This window comes from Microcebus murinus, chromosome 4 (genome assembly GCF_040939455.1).
Source record: "Microcebus murinus isolate Inina chromosome 4, M.murinus_Inina_mat1.0, whole genome shotgun sequence".
In the NCBI taxonomy this organism is placed as follows: Eukaryota; Metazoa; Chordata; class Mammalia; order Primates; family Cheirogaleidae; genus Microcebus; species Microcebus murinus.
The window spans coordinates 30,655,958-30,683,631 of record NC_134107.1 but is presented as its reverse complement, the minus strand read 5'-3'; the positions used below and the strand labels follow the sequence as shown (position 1 = coordinate 30,683,631).

The following is a 27,674-nucleotide window of genomic DNA, read 5'->3' as shown; positions in this document are numbered from 1 at the left end:
ACTTTGGTTGTTTTAAGCCCCTGAGATTTGGGGGCTAGCCCATACTTCCTGATTCATTGATTGTATACCATTTTTGTCCAACTCACTAACTTTAGATCATAAGATGTGACTCTACTATCTATCTAGGCTTCCTAGAAAATATTCATTTGGATACTGTAGACTTCAATCCATAAACTTCTCCAAAAGGAACATTAGAGACCCTCACTGTGTAACCAAGGATGAGTCTAAAATGGGAATAGAAGAAGAGGCAGCAACCAAGAGAAATTGGAATCCACATTTATTGATGGGAGATATATACATAAAAGTTAAAACACTTAGTGAAATATTGGATTCACAGGTTATTTCCAGTATATAAAGAATATCCAGTTATTTTACACATGAAATGTTACAGTAATCAGTCCACATTGTAAGAAAGCTAAAGGTGAAAACAAAAGACCTCAACTACCCAAAATGTGCTTTGCCAACAAGGCATCTTCTAGTACCATATATAAGAAACAATCAAAAAATTTAGTTGAAGCTTTTATCTTTCTGCATTCATTAGTCTTTAAACACTATGTGCTATAGATGCTCTATGCTACATGACTTCAGACCAAGGGGGATTGTGAATGTTAGGAAAACATTTATTCTTTCATTCTGGACATACAAGAATCTTCAAAGAGAATCCTGTATGCAGTCTGGTTTTCTTTCAGTAAATTTTCCATCCTAAATTTGACAGGTATTGAAGAAGCCACATTTTCAAGGAAAAATTTGCTAGTCCACTGTATCCCCTCACTCCACTTATATGAAGAAGCCACTGCAAATTAATGTGCTTCATGCCCTCAGGTAATATCTTAGGCTTCACTCCTCTTGGGATAAGAGAGGGGCACTCAAAGTTCCCTAAAGCACATGGCTACTTCTTCTCTGTCCTTGGGGAGGAGAAAGGGGTTACAGGAACTATAGACCTCACAGCATTGTATTTAGTGATAACTACACACAACATGTGTTTTAGGAGGCAGGTGTATATTTATGTTAGTTAATCTCATCTTCATTCAAAACATGCACACAGAGCATATTAGGTAGAGGAGGTTATACTCCCTCATATATGTGGGATCTGTGCTTCATCAGTTGCCCCCCTACGACCCCCAAAGCTGCACACTGGCTATTCCTGTGCTTCTAGTGTTCTACCTTCCTACAGACAACTGTGCAGTTTACAGCCTGAACTGTGCTTTTGTGGGATTTCACCTGCATGGCAGTTAGTCAGCAAATGTTTTTCCCATACCCTGACTCAAGAAGCCAAGGGGGACAAGGCTCTTCAAATCCTTTAAGTCATGAGCATCATGATGAGTATTTGGCAACCAGAGAGGCTGACCCTTCCCTAAGGACACGATGCTAACATGCACAGGGGCAGACTAACCTTTTGTCTCTTTGAGCCCAATCCACCAAGCGGAGGAGGACTGTAGGTAAATGTCCTCATTCTAAACCTACCTAAGCCTAGATAATCAAAAGTTCCACAGTTGCATTCACCGCGTATTATACAGACGTGGGATGACCTTTCACTAAGAACCAGGACACACACCCAGCCCATCCCTGCTCTGAATTGTATATTTACAAAGGTGCTGGACACACACAGACTTTCAAACAATCATCGGTACAAAGGATTCATAGATAAGTTCCTCACTCATATATGCCCCCCCCAAACCACATTGACAAAAAGGAAAAATGATTCACAGCTAGATATCTAAGAGGGGAAAAGAAGGACTTGCAAAACACCAATCAATATGTCTACTGCATTTAGGTGAATAGCCAAAAATAAACATATAAATTAAATTTCAATACATCTATACACCATTTCACTGAAATTACACCTAGATATCTACATTATAGCTACACAAAGTGCATAGGCACTGTTCTTCATGCGTGAACCAAGTGTCAGTGTGTACACACAAGAGCTTCATGCTTTGACAGCTAGCTGTACTTGAAAACAGATACAATCATTGCCAGTTGAGGGCACATCTCATTTGTTTGCTTAATGAAGGGCAGGTTCAAATACATACAAGTACATTTTTTATGTAACTGACTATTTTTTAAAACATGGTAAAAATACCAGCCCTACCACCATATCAGAAAGTGTGTTTGGTGGAAGGAAGACACCTTGTCTTTCCAGTGGCTATTGTTTTAGTTTTGGGGGAAGTTACATAGTTTGTTATTATTCACCTGAGGACAGAATCTACCTGGGCTGCTTCTAAATAATTTCAATGTGATTCTAAGCCCCCACTGCCAGCCCCGTGTGACACAGTATTGCTTCATAGCTGGTACTGAAAAGGATTTTTTTTTAAACTTTGTTTAAAAAATATGTGCTCAATTCATGTAACCATGTGACATTTACTACCCATTTGCTTGGCAAGAATTAACTGCAACAAATCTGTCCTGATTTCCTCTGTAGCACTCATCCTCAGTCTCTGCTACTCAAAGTTTTCCTGAGCCGATTTTCACATAAACATTTAAAAAGGCATGAAACATTCTAATATAGAAATGATCCCACTATTACTACCTTGTCTTTGATAATCTTAGAGAAAAGCAAAACTAGAAGGCTCAGTGGAAAAACAAGAGCTGGTCCCAAAAATATGAAATCAGCACCATTCTTTGAGTTAAAAAGATTAATCATTTAGACATATATCTTAACCAGCTAAGGGATTTAAATAATTCCTTGTTCTTAATGGTCATTTTGTTCATTGCATCACTAAAGACTGGGTTCTTCAATTTTTCAAATGGGATTATATAGTCAGGAAATAATTGATAGCTCTAAATTGCTGTAGAAACTTCTTGTGCTCTAATTAGTTATAATTCTACATGTGTGGTTATATAGAAAATACCGTAAGAAAATATCTGTCTGTAAAATTACAGATACTAAATGGATTAATTCAGTCTACACTGAGTTCTTTATGATTTCTGAAGAATAGATACAAACCTATAACATTATTAAAGGCTAAATTAATATTAAACATATAATATCTAGGATTATAAATACATTTTTCTCATGCTCTTTATAAATAATAGCAAAGAAGGTTGGGGATTTATTTAAAAAAGAATGTAAGATTGGGCTGGAGGAATTTGTGGATTTGGGGTGCAATACTGATCAGAGGGCAATATATTATCCCTGGTAACCGAGATTCTTACCAGGAAGCCAAAATATATCTGCCGGCAACAAGATCAAATTAGATTCACAGTTTGCCAGCTCTCTCCTCAAGCTGTAGAAAACAAATAGAAAAACAATATACAAAAATCCTCAAAAAAGTAGCTTTTTATATACAAATCTCTATAGTGACCAGATAATCTGATCTGTGTTGTGCAACATGGAGATGCAATGCTGAGGTTTTCCAGGAGAAGGAGGAAGGGAGTTAAGGTGATTTGTAGAAGAATCTAGATGTCAAAGAATGCTTCTAGTAAGGAAAGTAACTCTCGTGGAGTATTAAACCACCAGAGAGCCAAATTTCTGATCATATATCTCAGAGAATTTGGTCCATGGAGGAGAAACTTCAGAGACGTGCTGGACCAACTTCCTTGGCTAGTGTGTGCCTCTGTCCCCTACCAAAGGCAATAGGCTGTTTCCAGGCAGGCAAAATGGTTGCCATGAGAACCAACAGAAGCCCAAGAGGAGTGAGGCTCTGACTGCATCATCCCCATCTCCACAGGGGATGACAACAAGGGTAACAGTCGGTTGTCAGGTTCCAACACTCCTCAGGGATTGGGGGTGTCTCCAGAGGAACTGAGGACCTGTTGCTACCCATTCTCTAGGTCAAGTGCTGACCCTGCAAAGCAGTGAGCTCTCTTCCAGTAGTAGATTTGATTCTCAGCACAAAGGGGCCCTGCATAACAACCAGAAGGACTTTGTAAAACATCAAAATGCACACTTGGCCTGGAGGTTGGAAGGTCAAGCAAGGCTGGACACAGAAAAAAGTAATCTGTAATTATTCAGGATATCACTTAGAATGAATGAAATAGGAACTCACTTTTCTACAGGTTCTTATATGGGTCGATTAAAAAATCATGTTTTATCTTGTGGCCCTTGCATCAGGTCTTTTGCGCCAATGGAAAAAACCAACAAACATACAAAACCTAATCCTTTTAATCCTAGTTTTACATCTCGCTCCCTAAAATCCAAAGAGCTGAAGTCTTCTCTGGCAATAAAGGTGCTCATAACACAGTAAATACCAATTCTACTCTGTGTATTTAGCAAAGTTTGGCCAAAGAGAAAAAATGCAAGCAATGGGCCATTACGGCAGTGCCAGAAAGGGAAAGAGGTTGTTTAAAAGTGATGGCTGGTGACATGCACCTTGTGGACCATGCATTGTATCCCATCCACCCTGGAAACTCCTCAGGCATTAAAGAGGGTGATGATTGTCACAAAACTCCATTCTTGTAAGCTTTGCTACCTGCAATGGGATGCCCATGATAAAAACAAACCAAGAGGAAAATTTGAAAATGAATTCAATCAAATATTCCTGCACATTCCTTCAGAGAAAGAACTCAGTCTGGCTTGCTTGTGAATGGATGTGCATGTCTGCATACAGGCGGAGGGAAGGTATTTACAGACAGTTGCTGTGATTGTGTAAGTCTTGCACCAAATTTCATAAGAGTGTTCAAGTTTCTTTGCCAAAGGCTCCCAAATTCCCATACTGAGTTGGCAATTAGGACTGTTTGGAGAAAATGGTGTGTTTTGAGTATTCAGAGTGGGCTCTGTTGCTACAGCAGGAATGATGCAAGAGCTTGAGTGAGGCTACAGATTCATCGGGTCCCCTCATGGTGACTCTGGCAGCATTTTTCCCTGAGCTGAATTGCGACTTCTGCTAGGACAGGTAAAGTTTAGGTAAAGGGAACTTTTATAACAGGCTGTTTGTTGGTGTCCCAAAATACCCAACTGCGGTTGTACATGGCCACCTTCCAAGCTTGGTTGTAAAACATCAAATGAATAGAGGCTTGAATCTAATTTCCCCCAAAGGAGATGAGAAAAATCTAAATTGATTATTCATTATTGAGGGCTTCTCCAACTTAAAATATAAGTAAGTAACATTTTATAGTAGTGAGCCTCTTACTAAAGAAGAAAGTAAAACAGAGATCATAATACTTTGGATTCATAAGGCTGGAAGGGGGTTTTAATCATTTAATCCAACCCGTTAACTTTTTATCTGGGAGAAAATGAGGGAGGGTTGGACATACAGTGACTTGTGTAAGTCACATAGCAAAAAATGGGCAGAGTCTAAATCAAATGTTCCCTCTACGAAACCATGTTGTTTCTTATCATTTCTGTCATTGCCTGAGTTAGCTGTGTTAGGCTATGAGATTGGATACTATTCAATTAAGATTCCCTGTTATCCATTCTAAAGCCAACCCTTGCACTAGCTCATGTGATGGCTTACTAAGTTGTCTCTTAGTAAAGCAGCAACAATATGTACAATAAGTGGAAAAGAGGAGGAAGAGTAGAAAATTGGGTTTTCCTTTAGAGAAAATCATAAGCAAATGTTTGATGAGCAGCTTTGAACTCACTTCACCCAAAGAGAATAGTCTGCCCCTAGTGCCACCTGCCTGGCTTGGCACTCAGTGACTCTTCGTCTAGGTTTAGCCCAAAATTACCACAGATACTGAGACTATTAGTCTTCTCTGACAACTATATTTACAAAACTCTCACTTCAGAATTCTTTCAGAGTCTTTGCTTTAACTTAATCCTCTTATGCTCCCAGACTCTAGTATTCTTATTCAAAGAGCAAGTATAATAAAAACTGGAAATTCCATTTGGTCCTTTTTCTTGGCTTGGTAGGAGTTGAGTTGGAGAGCAAGCAAAGCAAACCAGCATCTCAACTTGACGGCCCCCAGAGTCCGACAGCAGCTCAGTGGGAAAAACCACCTCCACTAGGGTGTAACTGCTGTGCACTTTTAGTCATCACACCAGGCAAGAGCTGCTGAGACTTGTTTTTCAGAAGTCAGAACTATGGAGAATCATCTCTGTGCAAGTACATGCCTACATGGATTTACTGCTGTATTCCATGGGAAAACATTGCACAGGTGGCAGAAGCCTTGCTTCTGTCAAATGTGAAAAATTATAACATGGTTTTTGCTATTCAGAGCAAAGGAAAGTGTGGTATTGGCAAAACCATGGCAGGATTGGGGTTTTTTTGGGGGGACTTGGGGGTACCCAGTAAATGAGTTTCCCAACCACTTCACTCCAAAAGGGCTTCTTGACTAGGTACATTTGCAAATGACACATTTCTCCAAGCACAAGTGGAACTGACCTGAGACCGTCTCATCAACTGGCCATTGGGATGCCTGGCATCACCTATAAGGAATCTCCCCGTGAACTGAATTTTCCCTAAGCCCTTCTCAGATTCCACGAGTCTAAATCCAGGAGCAAGGCATTTTGGCACCCTTTCTTTAAGCTTTCATGAATATCCAGGCTGACTAGTGGTTCGAGAGGAGAAATAAATATTTGTCTTTTATGGGGCATGGTAACTTCCACAGGCAAAAGGACCATAGGCTGCATTTCTGCAACTACTAGGAAGTAAAAAATTGAATCTGATAGCTACAAGGTTTAGAACCCAACACCTAATGTCCTATATCAAGGATTTGTGTGATCTAGATGGTTGCCCTGACTCTCTGATGCTCTTTGTATGGGAGGTACACCCTCAAAGATCTAAGGTAAAGTATCACTTTGAGAGATAAGCCACTCTTCTCACTGATGGGATTTGAATCACTGAATTTCAGTAAGTAATTAAATGATGATTCCACTTGGGTTTCCCAAAGGGCAAAAATGAGAAAGAGAAGGATTGAAGTCTACTTAGTTGGCTTTCTCCTGAAATAATTTTGACTCCTAAAAAAAAGTGAACAAGGCTGTAACAAAATGGTGTTGCCAAAGCCCTAAGGTACAGACCTTACAGGATGCAGTGTATGTGTCTAGCCCGCTGTCTCTGTATATAAATATAACATTTACGCATCACCGAATATTAATGGACTGTTACAAGCATTCATATCTGTGTTGGCCCTATTAGGATAAATCTACTGATATTGTTGACAAGTTATACTTATCCTATTTAGATAAAGGTTATTAGAGGTATACTTTGGATCCATTTGTTCAGTTTATGGCACATATGCTGGGCAGGGAAATCCCATTGGGTATGGCATGGGAAGAACAAAAGAGGCCTAAAAAAAAAACAGAGGATGAAGACATGTGTCAACCCTACATAGATCCTGAATTTTCAGGCTAGTCCTGAGTTTGAGAAAGTGTTTATTTTTAATAAGATGTATTGAATCTTCAGATAAATGTGATTTCCTATGTCTATTTTCATGAGGCTTACTGTGTGTACAGTCTCAAACCAGAAAAACCTGCTTTGTTAAGCTGTATATCTTGTTTCCTCTAAACACATTGTCTGCTTATATATTTATAGGCTAACAGGATGGCTAAGTAAAAGCTAAAGATAAAACATACCCGAAAAAGTTTTAGGCAGAGTTTTGACAAAACAATCCTGTGACCACTCCTTTGAGAAACATGTCAGTGTATACAAGTGCCAAGGTGGCCTTCCACAACATAATAAACCTTGCCTCCATCCTTCTATTTACAGTTAAAAAGCTCTTGGGAGCATCACTTAAAGATAATCAGTTTCACAGCAAAATCCAGGAATTGTCCTCTTGGCCCATAATGCCTACCGTGAAGGATGTATTTTCCACTACTACATTTGCGCATGCCCTTGGCCGCCCTGTTAACTGCCCACCAAATGAAAATAAAGACCAATGTCATCTCAAAAACAAAAACAAAAAAGCTGCTTAATACTGTTCAATAGTGATCCTTATCCAAAAATAACCTAGGAGACAAAAACAACTAGAATCTCATGTCTCTTGTACGTCCCAAAGGTATCTGATTTGGAAGAGAGAAGTCGTAAGGAGTAGGTAATAAAGGGTATTGAAAGCCCATAAACACCCTCACCTCAGAGATTTTGGGTTCTATAACCATGACTATCTCAGCATTCTTCTGCTGATCTCAGATGATACACCCCACTCCTACCTGTGGACTTAGGTCTACGTACTCCTTAGAGTCAAAGGTGCTTTAGTTCTCAATGATTCAAGCCCCCAGCTCAGTCCCAAATCCAGCAACCTTACGAAAATACTGTGCATTATTCAATAAACAAGTGATAGTAGAAACATTAAAAAATTTAACTTGCAAAGCCAATCATTAAAGATTCTTTGGCTGCCTACTGCATGCAAGGCATTGTGCTATGCCAATTATATTATTTATTCCTTTAAACGTTCACAGCCATAGACAAGATTCCACCTGTGAAGTTGTTTAGAGCCATCCTTTGTTCCCACACCTTGGTTCCAGGCTACCTAGACTCTGCCATAGGAATGCCACCTTTATAGGATTTTGCACAGATGTTTGTTTCCTGTTCCTTTCCACTGAGAAGACTGAGGAGGAAGACTGGCTCTGCTTCCACCTGTGTCCTGGAACTGGTTTTATGTGCTTTGCTATTACATAACAAAAAGCTTTCTACATATTAGATAAGTATCAGTTTTTCTTGTTTTATCGAGAGATGATATTAAAAGAGGCACAGCCAACACAAGTGTCCTCCATGTGCAAGGGTGCTAAAATGATCAGACCTTCTAGGTTGTTGAGAATATGACTGAAATAGTTTGCAGATTACAAATGTCTTCTTTGTTAGAAATCCAGAAAAGAAGCTTATGGGTGAAACAAGAAAGCAAAAACATAGACCAAATAATTTCACTATGCCAGGTGAATGCAAACCCAACATAAGTGAATTTGAATATTTAAATCTGGTTAAAGTTTATGTTGGCTGTGCTCTCTTACTTTTGTCAATATATACAGTGGTTATATGTAAAATACTTCCTATTCCATTATCAAATTTAGAGACAATTATGAAACATACTTTGAAGTTTCAATCGTTATTCACACAGATACTAGTTAGGGTGGGGCAGAGACACAAGGGGCTCCGTAATCAGCTGCCTTTAAGAGTATGGCTCCCACTAAAACTCTCTTTGAAGCATTTAACCTAAAGAGTACACAGAAGGTAAATGGTTAGAGTTCCCTAAGATAGGAATTGTGCAAACTCTGTAAGACATTTATGGGGAGTTACTTCTAGAGGCTTCTAACAGAATCTCTTGTGCACAACAAGGCGAGACATGGAGAACACTTTAAGGAAGAACACACTGTGTGTTTTGCTCATGATCCCGAAGTCCCTGGAGTGTACCACACTGCTCTAGTCGTGTCCCCTGGGGCAAGAGCATCCACATTTCTGTATCTTGAGAGGAAAGGGAAGCTGGCAGGAACGTGTCTTCAACTCAAACGGATTCCTCCAGCAGCATCCATTCAAACAATAATACAAGTGAGAACATTAGATGATTATGAAGCGTTATTTGGCAAAGACACAGCACCGTGCCTGTCATCACTGACTCACAAGAGCTCCTCTAAGCCTCAGCTAACAGATTAAGTAAACATAGAAATATATGCATTTGTTTCCTTTTTAAAGAAAGCTTGTGTATATCATCTTTTACCATAAGATACGCTGGGGAGCTTATTCAAGAATTTGCTGAGATTCATATTCTTATTTTTCACGTTTCCAAGGTTCTTCCTCAACACTGCAGTCGGCTGACTTTCCATTGGCTGCCAGAGTTACCTGAAAATAATTACCATCAACATCCAGCTTACAGGCCACGGACCAGAAAAAAAGCCCCCTGGGTTATGTGGAGAAGCACCAGATCCAAGGTTATACTACGTGACTGGGATACTAGTTTTAAATGGAGTTCCTTCCAAATTGATTTTGCACTTGTCTTGATTTTCATTGATTTTTGAATTTCAAAAATCAAAAAATTCCATATTTGCTTTACAGGTATTGAGAGAATACAGATGCTTTGCAATTTGGGGAATAATGTTTATATTTTTAGGATTGTGAGGTGTCTAACTACCTGTAGACCCATCACACTTTAACATAGTCCTAAAAATACAGTCCCATGTGCTACTCCATACAACCACAGAGAGAAAAATCCAGAACAAGGCAGCTAGTTCTACTCATGCATGTGAAAGGTTCAGTTGCAATGAGGCCAGGTGGATTTCATAACTGTCTAATTTTTAAAATCAAAAATTATGAGGGCTTGGCTCTACCAAATAAGTTACCCCAGATTTAAAGATTAAAAAGAAAAGGTGGGAGAGTTAAAAGTCTGAAATCAGTGACAATGTATGTCTAAATTATTTCAATGCAGATATTTAACAATTTAATATATATTACCAGACCATCTATAATATGTTTCCCTGGCTCAAAGTGAACTGAACCTTTCCACGGAATGGGAGGTTCTCTCCTCCACTTCTAAGTAGTTCTCCTAGCTTACCTTCTGTCTGTCTGTCCTCAAGGTCATGTGCAAACTTAAACCCACGACTGATATTCCACATAATGGAGAGACTGGATTTATGGAAGCATTAGAATATGGAAACATGACAAACGCAGCAATGTTTGAAAGAAATCTGACCTTCTTCTTACCCAAGTGGAAGTGAACTGCATGCAGCATGAGCACACACAACATGCTAGGAACAGAGAACTAAGTGCCCTTCACAAACCAAGCAAATGAAAACAAAAAATATTCATTCCTCCAATCCCTGTTAGCCCCACAATTTTGTTTTTTTTAGAAAGACCATGCAATTAGCATTAAATGCTCCACATGCAGTTATTGTGATTAATATTAAAAAGCTATTGCATAACTTCAAACTACTAACACCAGGCAAGAGTTTGAAACTAGAGAGACCAGCATAACATAACAGTGCTTGAAGTGGTTAAAGTTTTGACCAGAGCTGCAGCAAATTTGTTTCCCTTTCGGTGAACTGTCGAGAAAGACTGCCAGGGACAGACTGTCTGCCTGGAGAAAGCTGCCTGTTCACTGTGACCTAAAATGTACCTATTTCATCCTTGGTAACGAGCCCGATCAATAGCAGTGCAAAATTATCAATCACAGTGTGGTGCCTTTGGAAGAGCCAGGCAGCACTTGGGGGGAGATGTTTTTGTTTTGTTTTTTGTTTGTAAATACTGGGGCCTATGTTTCAAAAGTAGTTGGGACAGCAGGTTTTTTTTTTTTTTTTTTTTTGGCATTTCCTTTCCTGGCTGGGCTAAAGAAAGCTGAGACTTCACTCTCTAACCCATTCCACCCTTTTCTGCTCCAACCAGCTGGGTAATAGGAAAGAAAGAAGGAGGTGGAATTGGCAATACGCATTGACTTCTCCCATCTCAGTTCTTAAAAAGTGAGCAATAGTGAGACAGAGAATTGACTAGAAGGAAGTCGAAAAGAATGAATGAATACATGTGACCTACATATTCTCAGAAAGACTGTAGATTCATTTCCAGAGCTCTGCCTGCCTTCTTCCCACATCAGTGTCAACACGGTTAACTGATTTAGAGTGAGAAGAGTCAACTTGCTTCACCTAGCCAAGGCTGAGGACCAAATAACCTTCACTTAGCTGAACCCAATCACTTCATTAAAAATGCATACAGTTAAAATAGCCATTAAACCAAAAAGGGCCATTTTAATCATCTTCATGACCTGCTCAGTTTGACCACTGACCATCTAAATGCTAATTAACCAGCAAGTCTGCAGGTGGTTGGTTGGGTAGTCAATTTCACAGAGAGACTGAACCTCCATCTCTTTGGAACTGTCCAGCAAAAAGCTTATCTGAAATACAGCAAGGAATAAAGATGCTTCTGATACCTTGGTGTCCTTCAAGAAAAAAGAAATCCAGGAAGTCTGAAATCTAAAGATATCTCCATGCCCACATATCTTCTTTTTCAAAACATATCCTGTACAATATTAAGGAGCCTCTTGAGGAGCCATCCAGCAATTAACCACTAGAATTCTTCTTACATACAATTGTGACTTTTTTAAAAAAAAAATGGTGATTACATTTCATTTTGTACTCTTTATCCTTGTATGGCAATAATTTGAGTTCAGGTCTTATCTCTGCTATAACATTGTACATTATTTCTGCCATCCTCTGGTGCCTAATTCGGGGTTTTGTAGATAGTAGGCACTCAATAAATACTTGATGAATGATCTGAATATAGGATGTAACAGGAAAGAGATGGGGCACTCAGCTAAACCTTACAAGGCACACAATAAGCACTTGTTAAATATAACAGAGCATATAGCATATAGTTTGCTCATCCAAACCAACATTTTGGTGGGGAATAATCCAGTTCATTCATTCAGATGACACAAAACACTAACTTTCCAGGAGAATGGATTGTGCCCTTAGGTACATCTGAATTACTAATAATTTGAATCATTTTCATTGAGTCAATTAATGTCTGCAATTGCCTCTTGATGGGTCGGTTCCCTCCCTAATTTGTATTAGAGCCCCGATTTACCCACACATGTACCTGATGTAGAGGGGCCAAGCAAAAGACTGCACGGGTCCACTAGAATTCTAGACCTAAGTCACAGTCCAATAAAGAGAACTGCATCTCTGTCGCCATTAGTTGCCTGGCAAAAACTATAGTCTGTATTTGGAATGGCTCAGAAGTGACACAGGAAGAAATTAGCGATGAAATGTGACCTTGTCAGCAGAAGTCAAAATGGTACCAGATATCTGTGTTAGGTTCAGATTGTCCTCAGTGGCTGCATGTTATCATTTCAGCAAACCAATCCCTAGAGTTGACTCTGCTCACCTGCCAGGGTTTCTCCAAGTTTGCTTCACTCTGGTCATGACACTCTGATTTTGACAATGTCACGTTAGTTACAATGAAAGCTAGACAGAGCCCATCAAGCTTGAAGACTTAGCACCCAACAGCTTGGAGGAGAGCCCAGAACATCCGTGCTGCAGGAAAGATGGCGCTGCGGGCAGTGAGAGTGGATGTAGCATTTTTTTAAAAGACATCTCTGGATAATTATTTTGAAGGATGGCTATCCTTTAATTGGAATTGCTTCCCCATTTTTGGAGCAAAGTGACTGTCAGGTCAAAGCTCACCCTTCTTAACAAAAATAATTAAGAGAAAGATAGTTGTGTGAAGTTACATGGGCACATTTTTGACCCATGCATGATATAAAGCAAGGAGGAGCACTTGTGCTACTCCAATCAAACGATGCTAGGGATTTCTCTTGGTGTTTCATTTGTGGAATAGCATATTTGAAAGCCTGAAAAGCTCTAGCAGCGACAAATTCTTGGGCAAAACATTCAAGAAAACTGATCAAATTAGCCAAGTGGGGTGGATGGGGGCAGAAGAATGGTTGTTTTACGTCACATGGATGAAATAAGCAACTGATTGGCTCTTTCACTGTTAGGCCTGTTGACTTCCCGCCATGTTAGACACAGAGTTAGATGATCTGGGACTCATAGAAGCTCGGGTTACATGATTCTTTAGAAAAATAAATGTTACAATAATACATGCAGGGCTTTGTGTTTGTTTTTCAAAGAGATTGAGCATGCACTACTATATACAGGTCTCGATATCCATGAATGGGAAAGGTACCTTGCACTCATCTACTATGACAGAGTTGTGTGCAGCATAGACACACTGATTAGAGTTGCTTTCCCTATGGTTCTTCATGTCATCATAAATGGATTGAGTCTTGGTCATTTCAATATCTTCATGCACTCGGTGCTGGGAGTCAATGGTATCCAGTTCGGACTTGGAAAGGTGGTAGACAATCCCGGCCCCAAAAGAGTCACCCACGACATTGACTGATGTTCTCATCCTGTCCCTGGGGACAAAGCACAGAAAAGGTTTAAGGAGGAAGCAATAGGATCTGGTGGTTGAGAGGTCATGGTCTGGAACAAGAGAGACCTAGGGTTGCGGTCTGGCCCTACCTCTTCCCCCTGCCTGGTCTGGGGCAAGTTACTTAACCTTCGTAAGCCTTGATTTCCAGCGTGGCAATTGGAGATAACACTCATACTTCTCTCATAGGCTTGTGAGAAAATTAAATGAGATAATATATATAAAGTGCTTGGCAAAATGTCTGGTAAATGGTAAACATCCAATAAACAACGGCAAAGAAAAGTAGGAGGAGGCGGAAAGAATCAGAGAGAAATAGTGTGTCCAAATCTCAGAATTAGTACCCCCACTCCAGACACACCTAGCTGTGTCCAGCAATTCCTCCTGATTTATACTGTTCTTTGAAGAACCTGCACTGTCTCAACTTATGTTATTTATTAGTTCTACTGGAAAGACTAACCACCTGTAAACTCTTCCATAATAGAAAAGTCATCTTTTTATAAGCATGGAAACTAACCCCGCCCTTCCCCTGCACCCCCCACCAACAAGACACAGCTGTTGGATAAGAAACCCAGACACAATTTTCTCATTGAACAATATGTGTTATGACTATGTGTCTGGATAAAACCAAAATAATTTTATCTTGCTGTCTCTATTAACCTAAAAAAAAAAAAAAAATGAAATCTTCCAGGGTATTTCTGAAACCAGGAAGTATTGAGAAAATCCTTCCTCAAATCCTGTGTTGCCAGTTCTGACTTGAAAATATTATGGTTAGTAACTCTCCCTCTTAGAAGGTCAGTGCCAGGAAAACTAATTAAATTTCTAAGAGTAAGTTGTGTCTTCTCATCCATAAGTTCAGGCCAAATCAGTTTGAAGAATCCTTTTGGCCATGTTTAATAGATATGCAAAGTCCTAAAGAGAAGGGTGCTGGAAAATCACATAAAAAAGTAAAAAAAAAAAAAAAAAAAAAAGAAAGAAAGAAAATATAAAAGGAAGGAGTTTGGGTAAAGATGCTGCCAAGACATTCTTAGTCCATGACATTCTAGCCTTCCATTCAAATAATATTAGTTCCAGGCACACGGGAAACCTTAATTTGTTCTTGGAACAAAGGTCTAAAATAAATTCTAGTTGCTACTATTGAATCTATTTCTTACTAGAGAATAATAATAATGAAACCGCACTAGGGAGAGTCTGGCCTGGCTCCCTTGCAAGGCTAGCTGTCTGCAAGGTGTAGGCCAGTAGTCTTTCTGATTTCAACCAGGAAGACGCTTTCCATGGGAGGAAAAACTGATCAGAGCTGAATGTCACTCTCAGGGGCATCTCTGAGAATGCTCTTGCCCCTCTTCTGATTTGTAGAGTCTGCCTCAGGGTGATCCAATCTATATGTGAATGAAGACTGGGTCTTGAGGTCATCCTCAAAATCAGGCACTTAGAGTAGATTGCAAAGAAGGCCCAGTAAAAGGGCACAAGAAGGAATGCATGATAGCAGTTTTTATAAAGCATGGACTCTAGAGGCAGCTCCATGTGGTTCAGATGCTAGATATGCCCCCTCACCTGTTGGACAATCCTGATCATACAGCACATTTGTGAGCCTTAGTTATCTCATCTGTAAAATAGAAATAATAAAAATGTCCCATGCATAGGGCTGTGGTGAAGATTAAAAAACACAACAAAGTGCTTAGCACAGTTCCAGATATTTAGTAAGAACTCAAAAAACATTATTTATTGTATGATGTGTACTTTTAATATTACTATACATTTTTATCAACTCAATTCAAATATATTTGTGGCAGCTCCTAGGCAGAACACCCAAATATGCCTGGTCACGCTACTATCTCCCCCTGAAAATATTAACCCTATTTATAGAACAACAATCCCCACGGTAACCCTCTCAACTAACTAGATGTGTTATTTGTCTAACACATAGTTGTGGTCTACTTTGGAGCTATTCGACTATACTTTCAATCCCTCCTGGCATGTGTCCTGAGTCATGTATCCAATACCTTTGACCAATTGTTAAATTCCATGGAATGCTAAAGTCTTCAAGAGCAATGCTCTGAGTATCCGTAGATCTCATGGCCCAGAAAAAATCTGCCTAACTGGTAAAGGGAGAGACCAAAGGTAAGGTGGTGGCCGTGGTGGCAATAGTGATGATGACAGCTAATACTTATATCACACCTACTATGTATAGGAATATACTTTATAGATGCTACCTTACTTAATCCTCATCACAACTCTGTAAGAGGTACTATGATTCACATTTACTCCATGACAAAACTGAGACCTGGAGAGATTAGTGGCTCCCCAAAGTCCCACATCCTAGCAAAATCATGGAGTGAATTCCAACATCCACTGTCTGCCACATGTTGCAAAGCACCCTGGAACCAGACAACCCGAATTTTGGATCTAGCTCAGCCACTTTCTGTGTGACAGTGATGACTTGCTGCTGTGGTCTGAATATTTGTGTCCCCCAAAATTCATATATTGAAACCTAATCCCCAAGGTGGTGGTATTTGTAGGTGGAACCATTGGGAGGTGATTTGGTCATGGAGGCGGAGCCCTCATGAATGAGATTAGCACCCTTATAAAAGAGGCCAATAGAGATCCCTTGCTTCTTCCATCATATGAGGTTAGGGTGAGAAGACAGCTGTTTATAAGGATGCAGGTCCTCAACACAGAATCTGCTAGTTCCTTGATCTTGGACTTCCCATCCTCCAGAACTATAAGATATAAATTTCTGTTGCTTATAAGCCACTCAGTCTATAGTATTTTGTTATAGCAGTCTGAATGGACTAAGACACTTGCTCAGACAGAATTTTTCTCAAGTAGCCAAAATATCTACATTATAGAATTTGGGGAAGATAAAAATCATTTCCTGACCAACAGTTAATACTCATTATGTACTAGCTCCTTCCCATTTTAAGGATAACCCCTAGCCCCACTCATACCCCATCATGTGGACAAAAGCACAAAATACCATGCTCAAGGGTTAATGACTTTTCCAGTTTAACAAAGTCATCTCCACTCAAATGGGTGATATAAATTCACAAACTCCTGTTTCTTCAACCTTTGACTTTCTTTGACACCAAATCCTTACTCTCCTGAAGCAGCCACTAAACCAAGTTTTTGGAATAGTATTTCTGGGTGAGCTTTCCCCACATTTGTTCATTGCCATATCTCTTCCATGCCATTAGATCTCCTTAAATTTGAATAGGAACTTGGCCAATGGAAACAGTCATTAGGACAGGAATGGATGGAAGACAGACTTGTGTAGAATCAAAACAGACTGATGTTTGATGCCAAAATCAATATTGAAAGTGTCCTGGACCTAGGGCTAGAACCCTTTAAGCCAAGGCTTCTTTCTCTCACCTGAGCAAATCACTTCTTACCTGGGCATGAAATAGGGAATAAGGCTAATCCTAACCTCACAGGAGGTTGTGAGAGTTAAATGAAAGGAGAGCGACACTCAAGATGCCAGAAATACTCATTACAAGTTGCAGGAGCAAATGAGCATGAATATTCTTTTCTTACACCTATTAATAGCTAATTAGAAAGAAAAGGACATCAACTCTTACACTTTCTGAGTTATTTGTTGTGAATTTGTTCATTCAACAAATGTTCAATGAGCATCTTATAGTGTGCGCGGGACACTATGCTAAGTACCCAAGCATCTAATAAGACAAGACGCTTCTCACACTCCCTTTTCCCCAAGAACCCACACTCTCATTGTCTATCTCCCCTGCTAGAGTGAGATAAATGTTCAAATAGAAGTAAATACTGTGTGCTATAAGATTATGTCAATGGAACACTTTATCACACTTGGGTCACAGAAAAACTTTCAAGTAGAAGTGTCTTGAGTTGGGCCCTAAGCATGAGTATAGGAAAATGAGACAGAGAGAGGAGAGAAACAGTATGCATGAAATCTAAGGGGTAGGAGCACTTAGAAGAATTCAGGATGGCTACTAAGCATAGCGAGAGAGGCAGAAAGCAAGAATTGACTAAATCATCTATGGCCTTATCAACTAAGCTTGAGTTAGAGCTTTATCCCAAGAGTAAAAAGGAGCCATTGAAAGGAAAGATCACACTTGTTTCACTATGAAAAATGGGCTGGAAAAGGATAAGACCGAGAGATTGAAATCCAGTTAGTGAGGGTATGGAGGGTATAGAGAAAGATGGACTTCAGTGAGACTTAGGAGACAGAATTACAGGACTTAAAGACTGGTTGGTTACAGGGAAAAAAAGAGAAAAGAGCCCAGGATCCCTCCCAGGGCACAGTGCTGCCTTATGTGTGTGTGTTGGGGGGGCTGATGAGTTGGGGCAGGAAAGATTCTGGCTTCATTCTGAACATGTTGATTGTGAGGCATGTGACTCAGTCCAGCGGAGATGCCCCACAGGTGGCTGTGGATAGGGACTGGGGGTCAGAAGACCCATTAGAGGTGCAGGTGATAAATCAGGAATCATAACATGGCAATGGCAGGGGGGCCACAGGGGTGTTTGGTTTATCCTTGGAGAGAATGCAGAGTGAGAAGAGCAGACGATCTAGGTTGGAACACTGGGGTCAACCAACATTAAGGAATGGGCAAAGGAATAAGAGCCTGCAAAAGTGAACAGAAATTAGAAGATTTGGGCATATCATAAGTAAAGGGAAGTATGTTTTTACAACAAAGGTGTGGTGAACAATGCTAGCTCTCGCCTGGGGATCAGCTAAGATAAGGAAAAGAAGTATCTCTTGGTTTTAGCAATAAAGAGGCCACTGTTGGCCTGGCATGGGCAATTTCAGTACAGAGGTAGGGATGGAAGGCAGTTCACTATAGGTAAAAAATTGAATGTGAGGTGAAGAAATGGATATTATGAATAATCAACTTATTTATGACGATCAAGATGAAGAAAGAAAATGGTAGATGGAGACAAGAGGTAGAAGAATTTTTGTTTTGTTTCATTTTATTTCAAGAGGTAGAATATTTGCACATGTTTAAGTCAGAATGAGAAGAAGCTAGTAGAGAAGAAACTGAAGCTACAGAGAAGAGGGAATAATTGATGGAGTTAGGAACCTCGGGAGGTCAGAAAGGATGGCAATCCAGGGGGCTGATGGAGGCCATTTCCTTTGGTGGGGGACTCTATTCCAGCCGCTACCAAAGAGAAGGAGTGAAGGGCAAGCTTATGAAGATAGACTTATAAGCGATATGGCCGGAAGTTAAAGGAGATCTGTTGAATAGCAAGATGTTAATTTGGATTAAGCTAAAATATCAGCGCTCTACCATGTGAGGTCCCCTGGTCACAAAGCATACTGGGAAAATTCCCTGGGTGCCCAGATGGGACATGGGTCATGGCCACTCTGTATGCATCTCCCTTACTGAAAATTCTGCAGCGTAGAACACCTTGAGGCTACTGGGGAATGTCTGACCAGCTCTGGGGAAGTTTCACTCTGGCCTGAAGCAGGATATGGGAACTTACGGTTCATATGTGGAAAGTTTCTCCACAGGCAAATAGTTTCATTTTCTCTCACAATCACCCCTGAGCACTCAGGAAACCCTGTCTTTCATGTTGATCTCAGGAGCTTTAAGGCTACTTGGTAAAAACAAATTTAAGATCACTTGATGCTATCTTTGGGTCTGGATGCTATGCATTAGGGCTAGGAGAAGAGAATGGAGATAAGAGCAGAATCTTGCATTCAGGGGATTCACTACAGCTATCCTTGGGGGCTACCAGGAACCAAAAATAATAGAGGGGTGTGACTCAGTCACTTCACACCGAGTCACCGGGTCTGGCTCACTGGAAAAAAAGCAAGTGCCAAGGTGCTCTGTCTTTTTTCTATTTCTCAATCTAAATCCTCTAGCAGGAAGATGTAAGGTTGTCTGGAAGACCTGATTCTCACAGAAGAATAGAACCAAGGAAGCTGGGTCACCCACAACTTATTAGGTCCTTGTATTGGGTCGAACCATATGAAATTGCCATTTCTGTAGGTCTAAGGAGGCCAAATATTGGCAATTTCATATGGTTCAACTTAATAGAAACAAACCATAGCATCTGCCTCTCAGAATGTAGGATGTTGAAGGACTATCTCTAGGGGCATAATGTGGCAAAGGGGTCACCTAAGGTCCCAGACATGAGTTAGGCTGGCATAATTCTGGGCATCTAAGGGCTAAGACCACCTAAGCACCGGTGAAAAGCGTGAGCTTTGGATTCCAGCCACGATGGCAATCCTGGCTCTAGCAGGGCAAGTTTCTTGGCCATTCCCACTCAGCTTTCTCATTTGTAAAATATGGAAATTAACACCCATCTCCAAGCACATTTGAGAAGATAATAACTGCTAACATGTATTGAGTACTTGTCAACTGAGAGGCCCTCCACCAAACTTTTGCATACATGGCACAAAAGGCTTACATGGCACAAACAAACTGCTCATCCTATTTCTACAATTAGTGTAAGCAAAAGGGGGATCAGATCACCACCTATTTTATTCCCCCACCCAGTCTTCTGATACTCCTCTTTTTGCACCTAGCACACTGTTGGGATTTCTTGATGCCATTACTAGGCTATAAGCTCTTTGAGTGCTGAGACCATGTTTTATTTATTTATGGCACAGGTGGGGTGTGGGAGAGTGGGGAGGTCAGTATGTGAAGTAGGGTAAGGCAGGGCAGGAGTGGATTGTTATTTTAAGAGTTGAAAGCAGATGAAGAACTCTGCAGACAGAATTGGGTTTTGCCTAGAAAATGTCTGGTTGGATGCTTTGGGAGTGAAAAGTTAGGATGCAGGGCATGATTTAGAAGGATGAGGAGGAAGACACAGAAAGCCCAAGTTGCTTTGCAGATGAAAATAAGAGAAATGTCCAGAGATCTGGGGGAAGACCCAAAGAAGATGGAGAATGAGGAAGCCCGACAAGGAAGGAAGACTAGGAAAGGTGAAAACCAAGGCAGAGAGAAAGTCCTAGAGGTGGTGAACACTAAAAGATTTTTTTAAAGAGACGCCTAATATTAAATTTTTATTTTACTCCTGTGCTGCCTGAAATTATTAGCAGTGAAACAGCACTTGAGATTAAATGGCAGGTGAAGGGAGGCTTTCTCATTTTCATTTTATTACTCTCCTGAGCTTTGCTCCCTCCCTTCCCATAAGTGCACATTTCTTTTGTGATATATTAAAAAATGATTTTGTTGTGCTAAAGTATAGCCTCACCCTATTCCCTCGATCTGCAATTACACTGCCCCGATCTTGGGATTCTTTGGTGGGAGACAGAAGGACTTAGTGGGAAAGAGTCATATTCCATGGTGAGTTTGAAGCAGACTAGAGATAAAATGAGATATAGAAGAGAATTCAGTGGAAGTGGGAAACCAGAGCAAAAGACTAAGATAAACATAAGCCCCCAGAATCTTTAGAGATATGGCTAATGTAGGAATTAGTTTTCTTTCCCACTAGACATGGAGTGGAGGGTAATTCAAGTGTGTGTGTGTGTGTGTGTGTGTGTGTGTGTGTGTGTGTGTGTGTGTGCCTTAAGTAAGAAAAACAGAACCCAGACTGGCACACCTGGAATGTCCAGATCTTGTGGGTTTGAATCCCAGCTCAGCCATTTAATATCCACTAAATTGGGATAAGTTACTTCTCTCTCAACCCCAATTTTCTCAACTGTAAAACGAGGATAAAACTATTAGCTGTCTCATAATTTGCCGTAACATTTAAATAAGTCTCCAATTAGATTTTTGCTGGATGAATGCATGAGCTATCAACCGTTACTCAAAACAGAGTAGAGGCACTCATATACATACAGTCAGAAAATCCTGCTGTCTTTCCCTGTCTCGAGTCCACTGCTTCTGGAAGTGGGGGCCCTGGAGACTGCGCCATCAGCATCACCCAGGGACTTGTTAGAAATGCCAGCTCTTCAGCCCCAACCCAGACTTCCTAAATCTCCAAGAGATTTTGGGGCATGCTCAAGTTTGAGAACTAATGCTCTATTCCCTCCAAAGAAGGATGCCAGTGGGGGAGCTACAGAGCCCTCCTGCAGGGCAGAGGCTCTTTAAGGTCTTCCTTATAAGTGCCACCTCAACTATATCCCTCGATTAGCACATGTGAGCCCAGAAAAGATCTCACCAGCAGAGTCTTATGTGACAAGCGAGCCATAGGTCCACTTAGGTTTCACTTTATTTTGACTTTCCTTTTCCCACTATAGGCAGACCTAGTTATTTATTTCCTCTTCCTGCTACTGGTGCCCAATTTTCACTCCATCCTGCCGCCTTCAGAGAGGGTGGGGTGTCAGTGAGGTCTCATAAATACCTATCAAGGGTTCCTGACACAAAGGGCTTCTTGGACCTGGGAGCAGGTGCTTTTGTTGATCCATCTCGCCCATCCACTGTTATAGGATTTGGGCACTTTTCAGAACTCCAGAATCTTGGTCTTCACCATGACATTTACAGGGCTAAGCCTGCCTGTTGAAGAGTATCCAGGGCTTAGCAGGCAGTAATGAGGCTGGCTGGTCTTCAGCAGTTGGCAAACATCATGACATGTTAAATGTCACTGCAGGCTTTGTTTGGTTTTAAATTGAAAAATTGCTAGAGTTATGAAAGTTTACAAACCTTGCCTAGAGAGGAGAAAAAAATCCCCCCTTTTCCTTTTCTTTGTTTGTCCTTTATGGACTACTTTCCTAGGGAATGGCCAATCTCTCCTGCACTCCCATCTCAACTCAGACCACCCACCCCAGCTTTCATACTAATGAGCACCAGACAGCCACGGAGCTCACGACCAAGAGCTGGTTTCCAAAACTCCTCTTGCTGGTGAGAAAGAATGTGGGACCATTACTAATTCAAAGCAGATCTGACCTAGCTACAGACATCCACGCCCCATTTTCCCAGGATCCTCTATCTTTCCTTTTTTTAGAAGAATGTTCACGTTTAGTTATATACAACATCCATCACCAGCAGAATCTACTCTAGGTCTTAAAACTGGAAGGGCACTCAAAGGCATTGGGCCTAGACTCTAGTTTTCAAGCTGGTAAGTCATTGTTCCTAGGATGTAGTGAAATAACTTGTCCAGAGTTCTACAGATAGTAAGTGCAGAGCTCAGACCTAGGGCTCCTGCCTCTTGGCCTTTCTCTCTCTTGAGCCCACACCTCCCTCCATCTGGGACCAGGGCCCCAGAACTAGAGAAGAGCTCTTCATCTGCTCCTTTCTTTCCAACTCCAGCCCAGAATAAAGTTTTCTCTTACATGATTTCATCAATGTAGTTAATCCAAAAGTATCATCACTTTTTTTTTTATTATTATTCAGCCAATTCCCACATGCTGACACGTTTCAGCCCTGGAATTAGGATGGCCTGTTTTCCTGTGCAAGTGGGAGCATGTGAGCACTGGCATGGGGTGATCATCTGGGAAGACCTGGCCCTCATATTCCATTCGCTAACATCTAGGTCAGCAGTAGGCAGGGTTTTGAATGTTTCATGAAGTGACGCTCACCCAACAGGTTTGAAAGGAAATGACTGCCAAGCAGACCAGGGCCCACAATGGCAGAACTACTGGGGCTGGAGAACTTCAATTCTAAGACTGGCTGAGACCTTGATTGTGTCCCATGTGTCCTCATTTAGGCTGTTTGTTTTGTTTTAATCTTGGGAAGGAAGGAAGAAAACAGGTCAAACAAAAAATTCTCCAGTTAGTATGTAGAACCAGAGGTATCTTAGTCCATTTGTGCTGCTATAACAAAATACCTGAGACTGGGGAATTGATAAAGAACAGAAATTTATTTCCTCACAGTTCTGGAGGTTGGGAAGTCCAAGATCAAGGTGCTGGTATCTGGTGAGGGCCTTCTTGCTGCATCATCACATAATGGAAAGCAGAAGGGCAAAGAGAGAGCAAGAAGGGGCCAAACTCGCCCTTTTATAATGACACCAATCCTACCCACCCAGAAGGCTGGAGCCCCCATGGCCTAATCACCTCTTAAAGGTCCCACCTATTAATATTGTTACAATGGCAATTAAATGTCAACCTGAGTTTCAGAGGGTTCAAACGTTCAAAGCACAGCCCAGGGGGGACTCTAATAAATCTGTCTTTCCCAGTCTTTCTGACTCTGGACCTCTCTGCTCATCCTCCCCATGGTTAGAACTGCTTGGTACAAATTAGGGGGCCACATGGGGTGGGATAAAGGGCCCTGGCCTGGCCACACAAGCTCTGCCTCACATCAGGCAGGAGACGGGCCTTCCTCATAGCCAGTATCCTTATCTGCGACATATGCTGCGGGGCATACTAAGGATTACACTAACGTAGTGCTCACCAAATGTCAGCTCCTGTTCCCCATTCCTGATTATATCAGTGCATTTTTTTCCCCACTCAAAGGCACTCGTATTACAATGAGGGCCAGCCTCTGGAATAGTACTTTTTACAAAGGTGAATCTCTAAAGGTGGTTTTGGGCCTCAGAAATAAATGCAAGAAGAGATTAGATGATGTAGTCACAGCAGGCAGGGCCCTAACGACAACACTAGTTGACGAGGCTCAGAAGGCAAAGACTTAGAGAAGGGGGGTGGGTATAAATAAGCATCAGGACCCAGGGGAGCAGGTGGGATTGGGGTGGCTTCCTGCATCTTTCCTCTTGTGCGGATTATCAGCCGGCAGCTATGCGGTTCAGATGGGCTCCGTCCTCAGACCACCACCAATGTCCTCCTCACCTTTGTCCTCCTCCCTGTCCAAATCCTGCTGCATGCCCATGTCCCCATCATCCCATCGTCCTCTCCTACACTTTCCTGCTCACACCCCACCATCCAGTCCCAGCTGCCTTTCCAAACAGATGTCACGGGAAACGCAGCCCCTTGGGGCCCACACGGGGCACAGAGGTGATCAAGCTAGCAGGGAAAGGCCCCAGCACCCCACTCTCACCACTGACACACTGTCAGGGACAGACGTGAGGTTGCTTAGTTTGCTCTTCTCCTTCCCGCTAAAGGCATTTCCAGAACATTTTTCTGATGATGAAAGAGCCAGTCAGGAAGATCCAGGACCTTCCTCACAGCCCTCCTGAGCTGAACAGACCATGCTCAGGGGCCACCTCTTATCTCTAACCTAAGCCCCACTGGCTGCGCCAACACCAGGCCTGTCTCAGGGAGAGGCCAGGCTTCCTTCTAGCCTTTCCTGATGTCCTTCCCTCCAGCCACTCACATTGTTCTCTCCTTAGAAGGCTGGGGGTAGGGAGGAAGAACAAACTCAAGGCCCTAAAATGGGGCCTCTGGCTCTTTCTTAAAATCTATGCCAATAAATTTCAGAAAACTTGCCACTGGCACGTGAGGCAGGTTGAAAAGTAAAAGTGTGGGCAGCACTTTGGCCATGGCCCTCCATGCCAACACTTGTCACTGATGCTGACGTCCCTGGCATCATCCAAGGCCTCAGCATTTAACTCCAAGACCAGGCAGGAGGCATCGCTGTATATCCCACAAAACATCAGAGCCCGCGTGGGGAGAGAACAGCCTTTCCAGCCTTCTTTTTGGAGACCATCTGGCTAAACCTGCCCACCTCTGTGGACGAGCAGTGAGTCTTTTACATGAGGATAATGTCCTTCCCTGGGAAAGGGAACTGGGCTACACATGCATGGTCAAGTTCAGGCCTCTCTGCATGGCCTTCAAGGCTGCTCACCTTGCCCTACCCTTCACCCTCCCTGTCTCCAGCAATGCTAGACCACTCAGAGGTCCCACACTGTAGCCTTCGTGCAGGCTGGCCTTGGATGGCATGGCCCATTTCTTCTTCCACCTGAGTATACTCGGTAACTTCCATCTATCAGTGGTGATTCAGCTCAGCTATCCTGCCTTTAGAGCCTTGAATATGGCCATGAACGAGAGCATGGAGTGCTCCAAAACCACGCAGACCTAGGGTTGACTCTGCTCATTCCCAAGTCACTTTACCTATTGAAACTTCGGTTTTCTCATCTGGTAATACAAAGTGGGAGTGGTAACACTAGACTTGGAGGGTTGTTCTAAGAGAAAGATGTAGAGTGCTCAGTGTAGTAGCTGGCACTTTGTGAGTACAAGGTAACCATTTCCATTGTTTCCTGAGATTCTCCATTCTGCCCTTCCATCCTAGTCTGGGATGCAGCCACTCTCTACCACTATGCTTTTATGTGTGTGCTATTTTTTAATCTACTCTAGTGAAGTGTGATTTATATACAATAAAACGTACCCATTTTAAGTGCATGGTTTGATGAGTTTTGACAAATATGGCTACCTGTGCACACCTGTGGATACTGCACACTTCCATCTCTCCTAAAGTTTTCCTCATGTCCCTTCCCAGTTAGGCCCCACAGTCTCCAACCCTGGCTCCAGGCGACCACTGATCTCCTTCTATTGCTCTACATTCTGTTGTCTTTCCCTAGAGCTTCACACAAATGGAAACCATACAATACATATTCCTTAGTGTCTGCCTTTGCTCACTCAATGTTCAAAAATGTTTTGAGAGTCCTTGTGTGGATCAATAGTTGGTTCCTTATGATTATACTTTTAACTTTGTATTATAATCTATCTGATTCCTGCACTAGACTGCGAGACCCTCAGAAAATCCATCTTCTTCTTTGTTGCCCAAGTAGGCGCTCAGTACACGAGAGAGGGAGGGAAGGAGGGGAGAGGGGAGGGAGTCATCATGGGGACTGGCCACGGTCTTGGCCGCAGCCTTGCCAGCGGCCCAGCCCTGGGAGGCAGCACTCGCCACCCCCAGCAGAACCCCACCCTTGGGCACTTACAGCAGCCAGTCCACAGCCACCAGCAGGCTGATGTCCTCCGTCGGCAGGCCCACGGCCGTGAGAATGAGGAGCATGGTGACCAGCCCGGCGCTGGGGATGCTGGCCGCGCCCACACTCGCCAGGGTGGCCGTGAGGCTGTGAGAACAGAAAAGGACAGGTCATGGGAAGAGAAGGGATCATCCCTGGCAATTCTAAACTCTGATTTTTCTTGTAGCTGTAAAATCTCTCCCCACTCCACCCCCTGAGCAATAGAGAAATCTAAAGTTCCAAGACCCAGGAACTCAGGTCTGTTTGGGTTCTGTTCCGCTGTGATGGAAGCTTATAAATTCATGAATCGCAGCCTTATTCTCGTCGTGATATCCAATCAGCCCAGTGCATCTCGGGGCTCAAATAAGGTAAGTGTGGCTTTAAAAGCAGGCAAGGAAATATTAACAACAACAGCAACAAAATCACCCTTAATCTTGCCACGGGAACAGACTGCATTCATTTCTGCTGATGCCTCTATGTCTCTGCAAGCGCCAGAGACTCCCGGGCTACGTGGCAAGGGTCTGAGAAGCCCATTGCCAAGGTTGACATGAGAACTCAGAATAGCAAATATCCAGACCCAACTGAGTGGACATCAGGGGAAACACATCAACAGATTCCAAATGACATTAAGCTTCAGATGCCTGGACGTTTCACCACGGGCTGGAAAACGCATTGTTCAGAAAGAGGGTGCCAAGAAATGATAATGAAATGGAGGCTTTCTTTCTGAAGCGTCTCATCAGTTTCTTTCCAAGCAATGCCAGGGGCACACCGAGCGCTAGTCTGAAGTTTGTCTGCGGGAGAGGATTAATCTGGGGTTCAAGTGCCTTATTGAGACACCGGCAGGGAGCAGGGGGTGTCTGTGGTCCGGCAAAGGGCAGTGACTCTTTCCCTCTCTTTTCTGGATGCCATTTATACAAGCTATCACATCAAAATGCAAGGATACTTTTGAAAATATGGATTCCCAAGTCGGTCTGGTGGGTGCTGAAAAGAAAAGGAGGTTGCTTTCTTTGCAGTTACGTTTTTTTTTTTAAATAAATAAAAATTAATTTCTTTCTATTTTTTTTTAGTAGAGATAGGGGTCTCACTCTTGCTCAGGCTGGTTTCGAACTCCTGACCTTAAGCGATCCCTTCCGCCTCGGTGTCCCAGAGTGGATCTTTGCAGTTATGAAATTCTAGAGTTTCCAAAGTAAGCACTGAGGCTCCGTGCTGAGAGACAGCTTTCCAAAG

At 42.1% G+C, this 27,674-nt stretch overlaps 1 protein-coding gene across 3 annotated transcripts in view; it reads right to left on the bottom strand.

Annotated features, from left to right (window-relative positions):
- Positions 1-260: 260 nt before the first annotated feature.
- The window catches only part of SLC1A2 (solute carrier family 1 member 2), a 145,026-nt gene continuing 117,612 nt past the window's right edge, over positions 261-27,674 (bottom strand). For all 3 annotated transcript variants that reach the window (XM_012755408.3, XM_020286515.2, XM_012755409.2), the window contains exons 9-11: positions 26,421-26,555; positions 13,485-13,716; positions 261-9,653 (exon numbers count right to left, since the gene is read on the bottom strand). In XM_012755408.3, the coding sequence (XP_012610862.1) occupies positions 9,582-9,653; positions 13,485-13,716; positions 26,421-26,555 (439 nt within the window). In that variant the 3' untranslated portion in view covers positions 261-9,581. The remainder of the gene's footprint in view (positions 9,654-13,484; positions 13,717-26,420; positions 26,556-27,674) is intronic.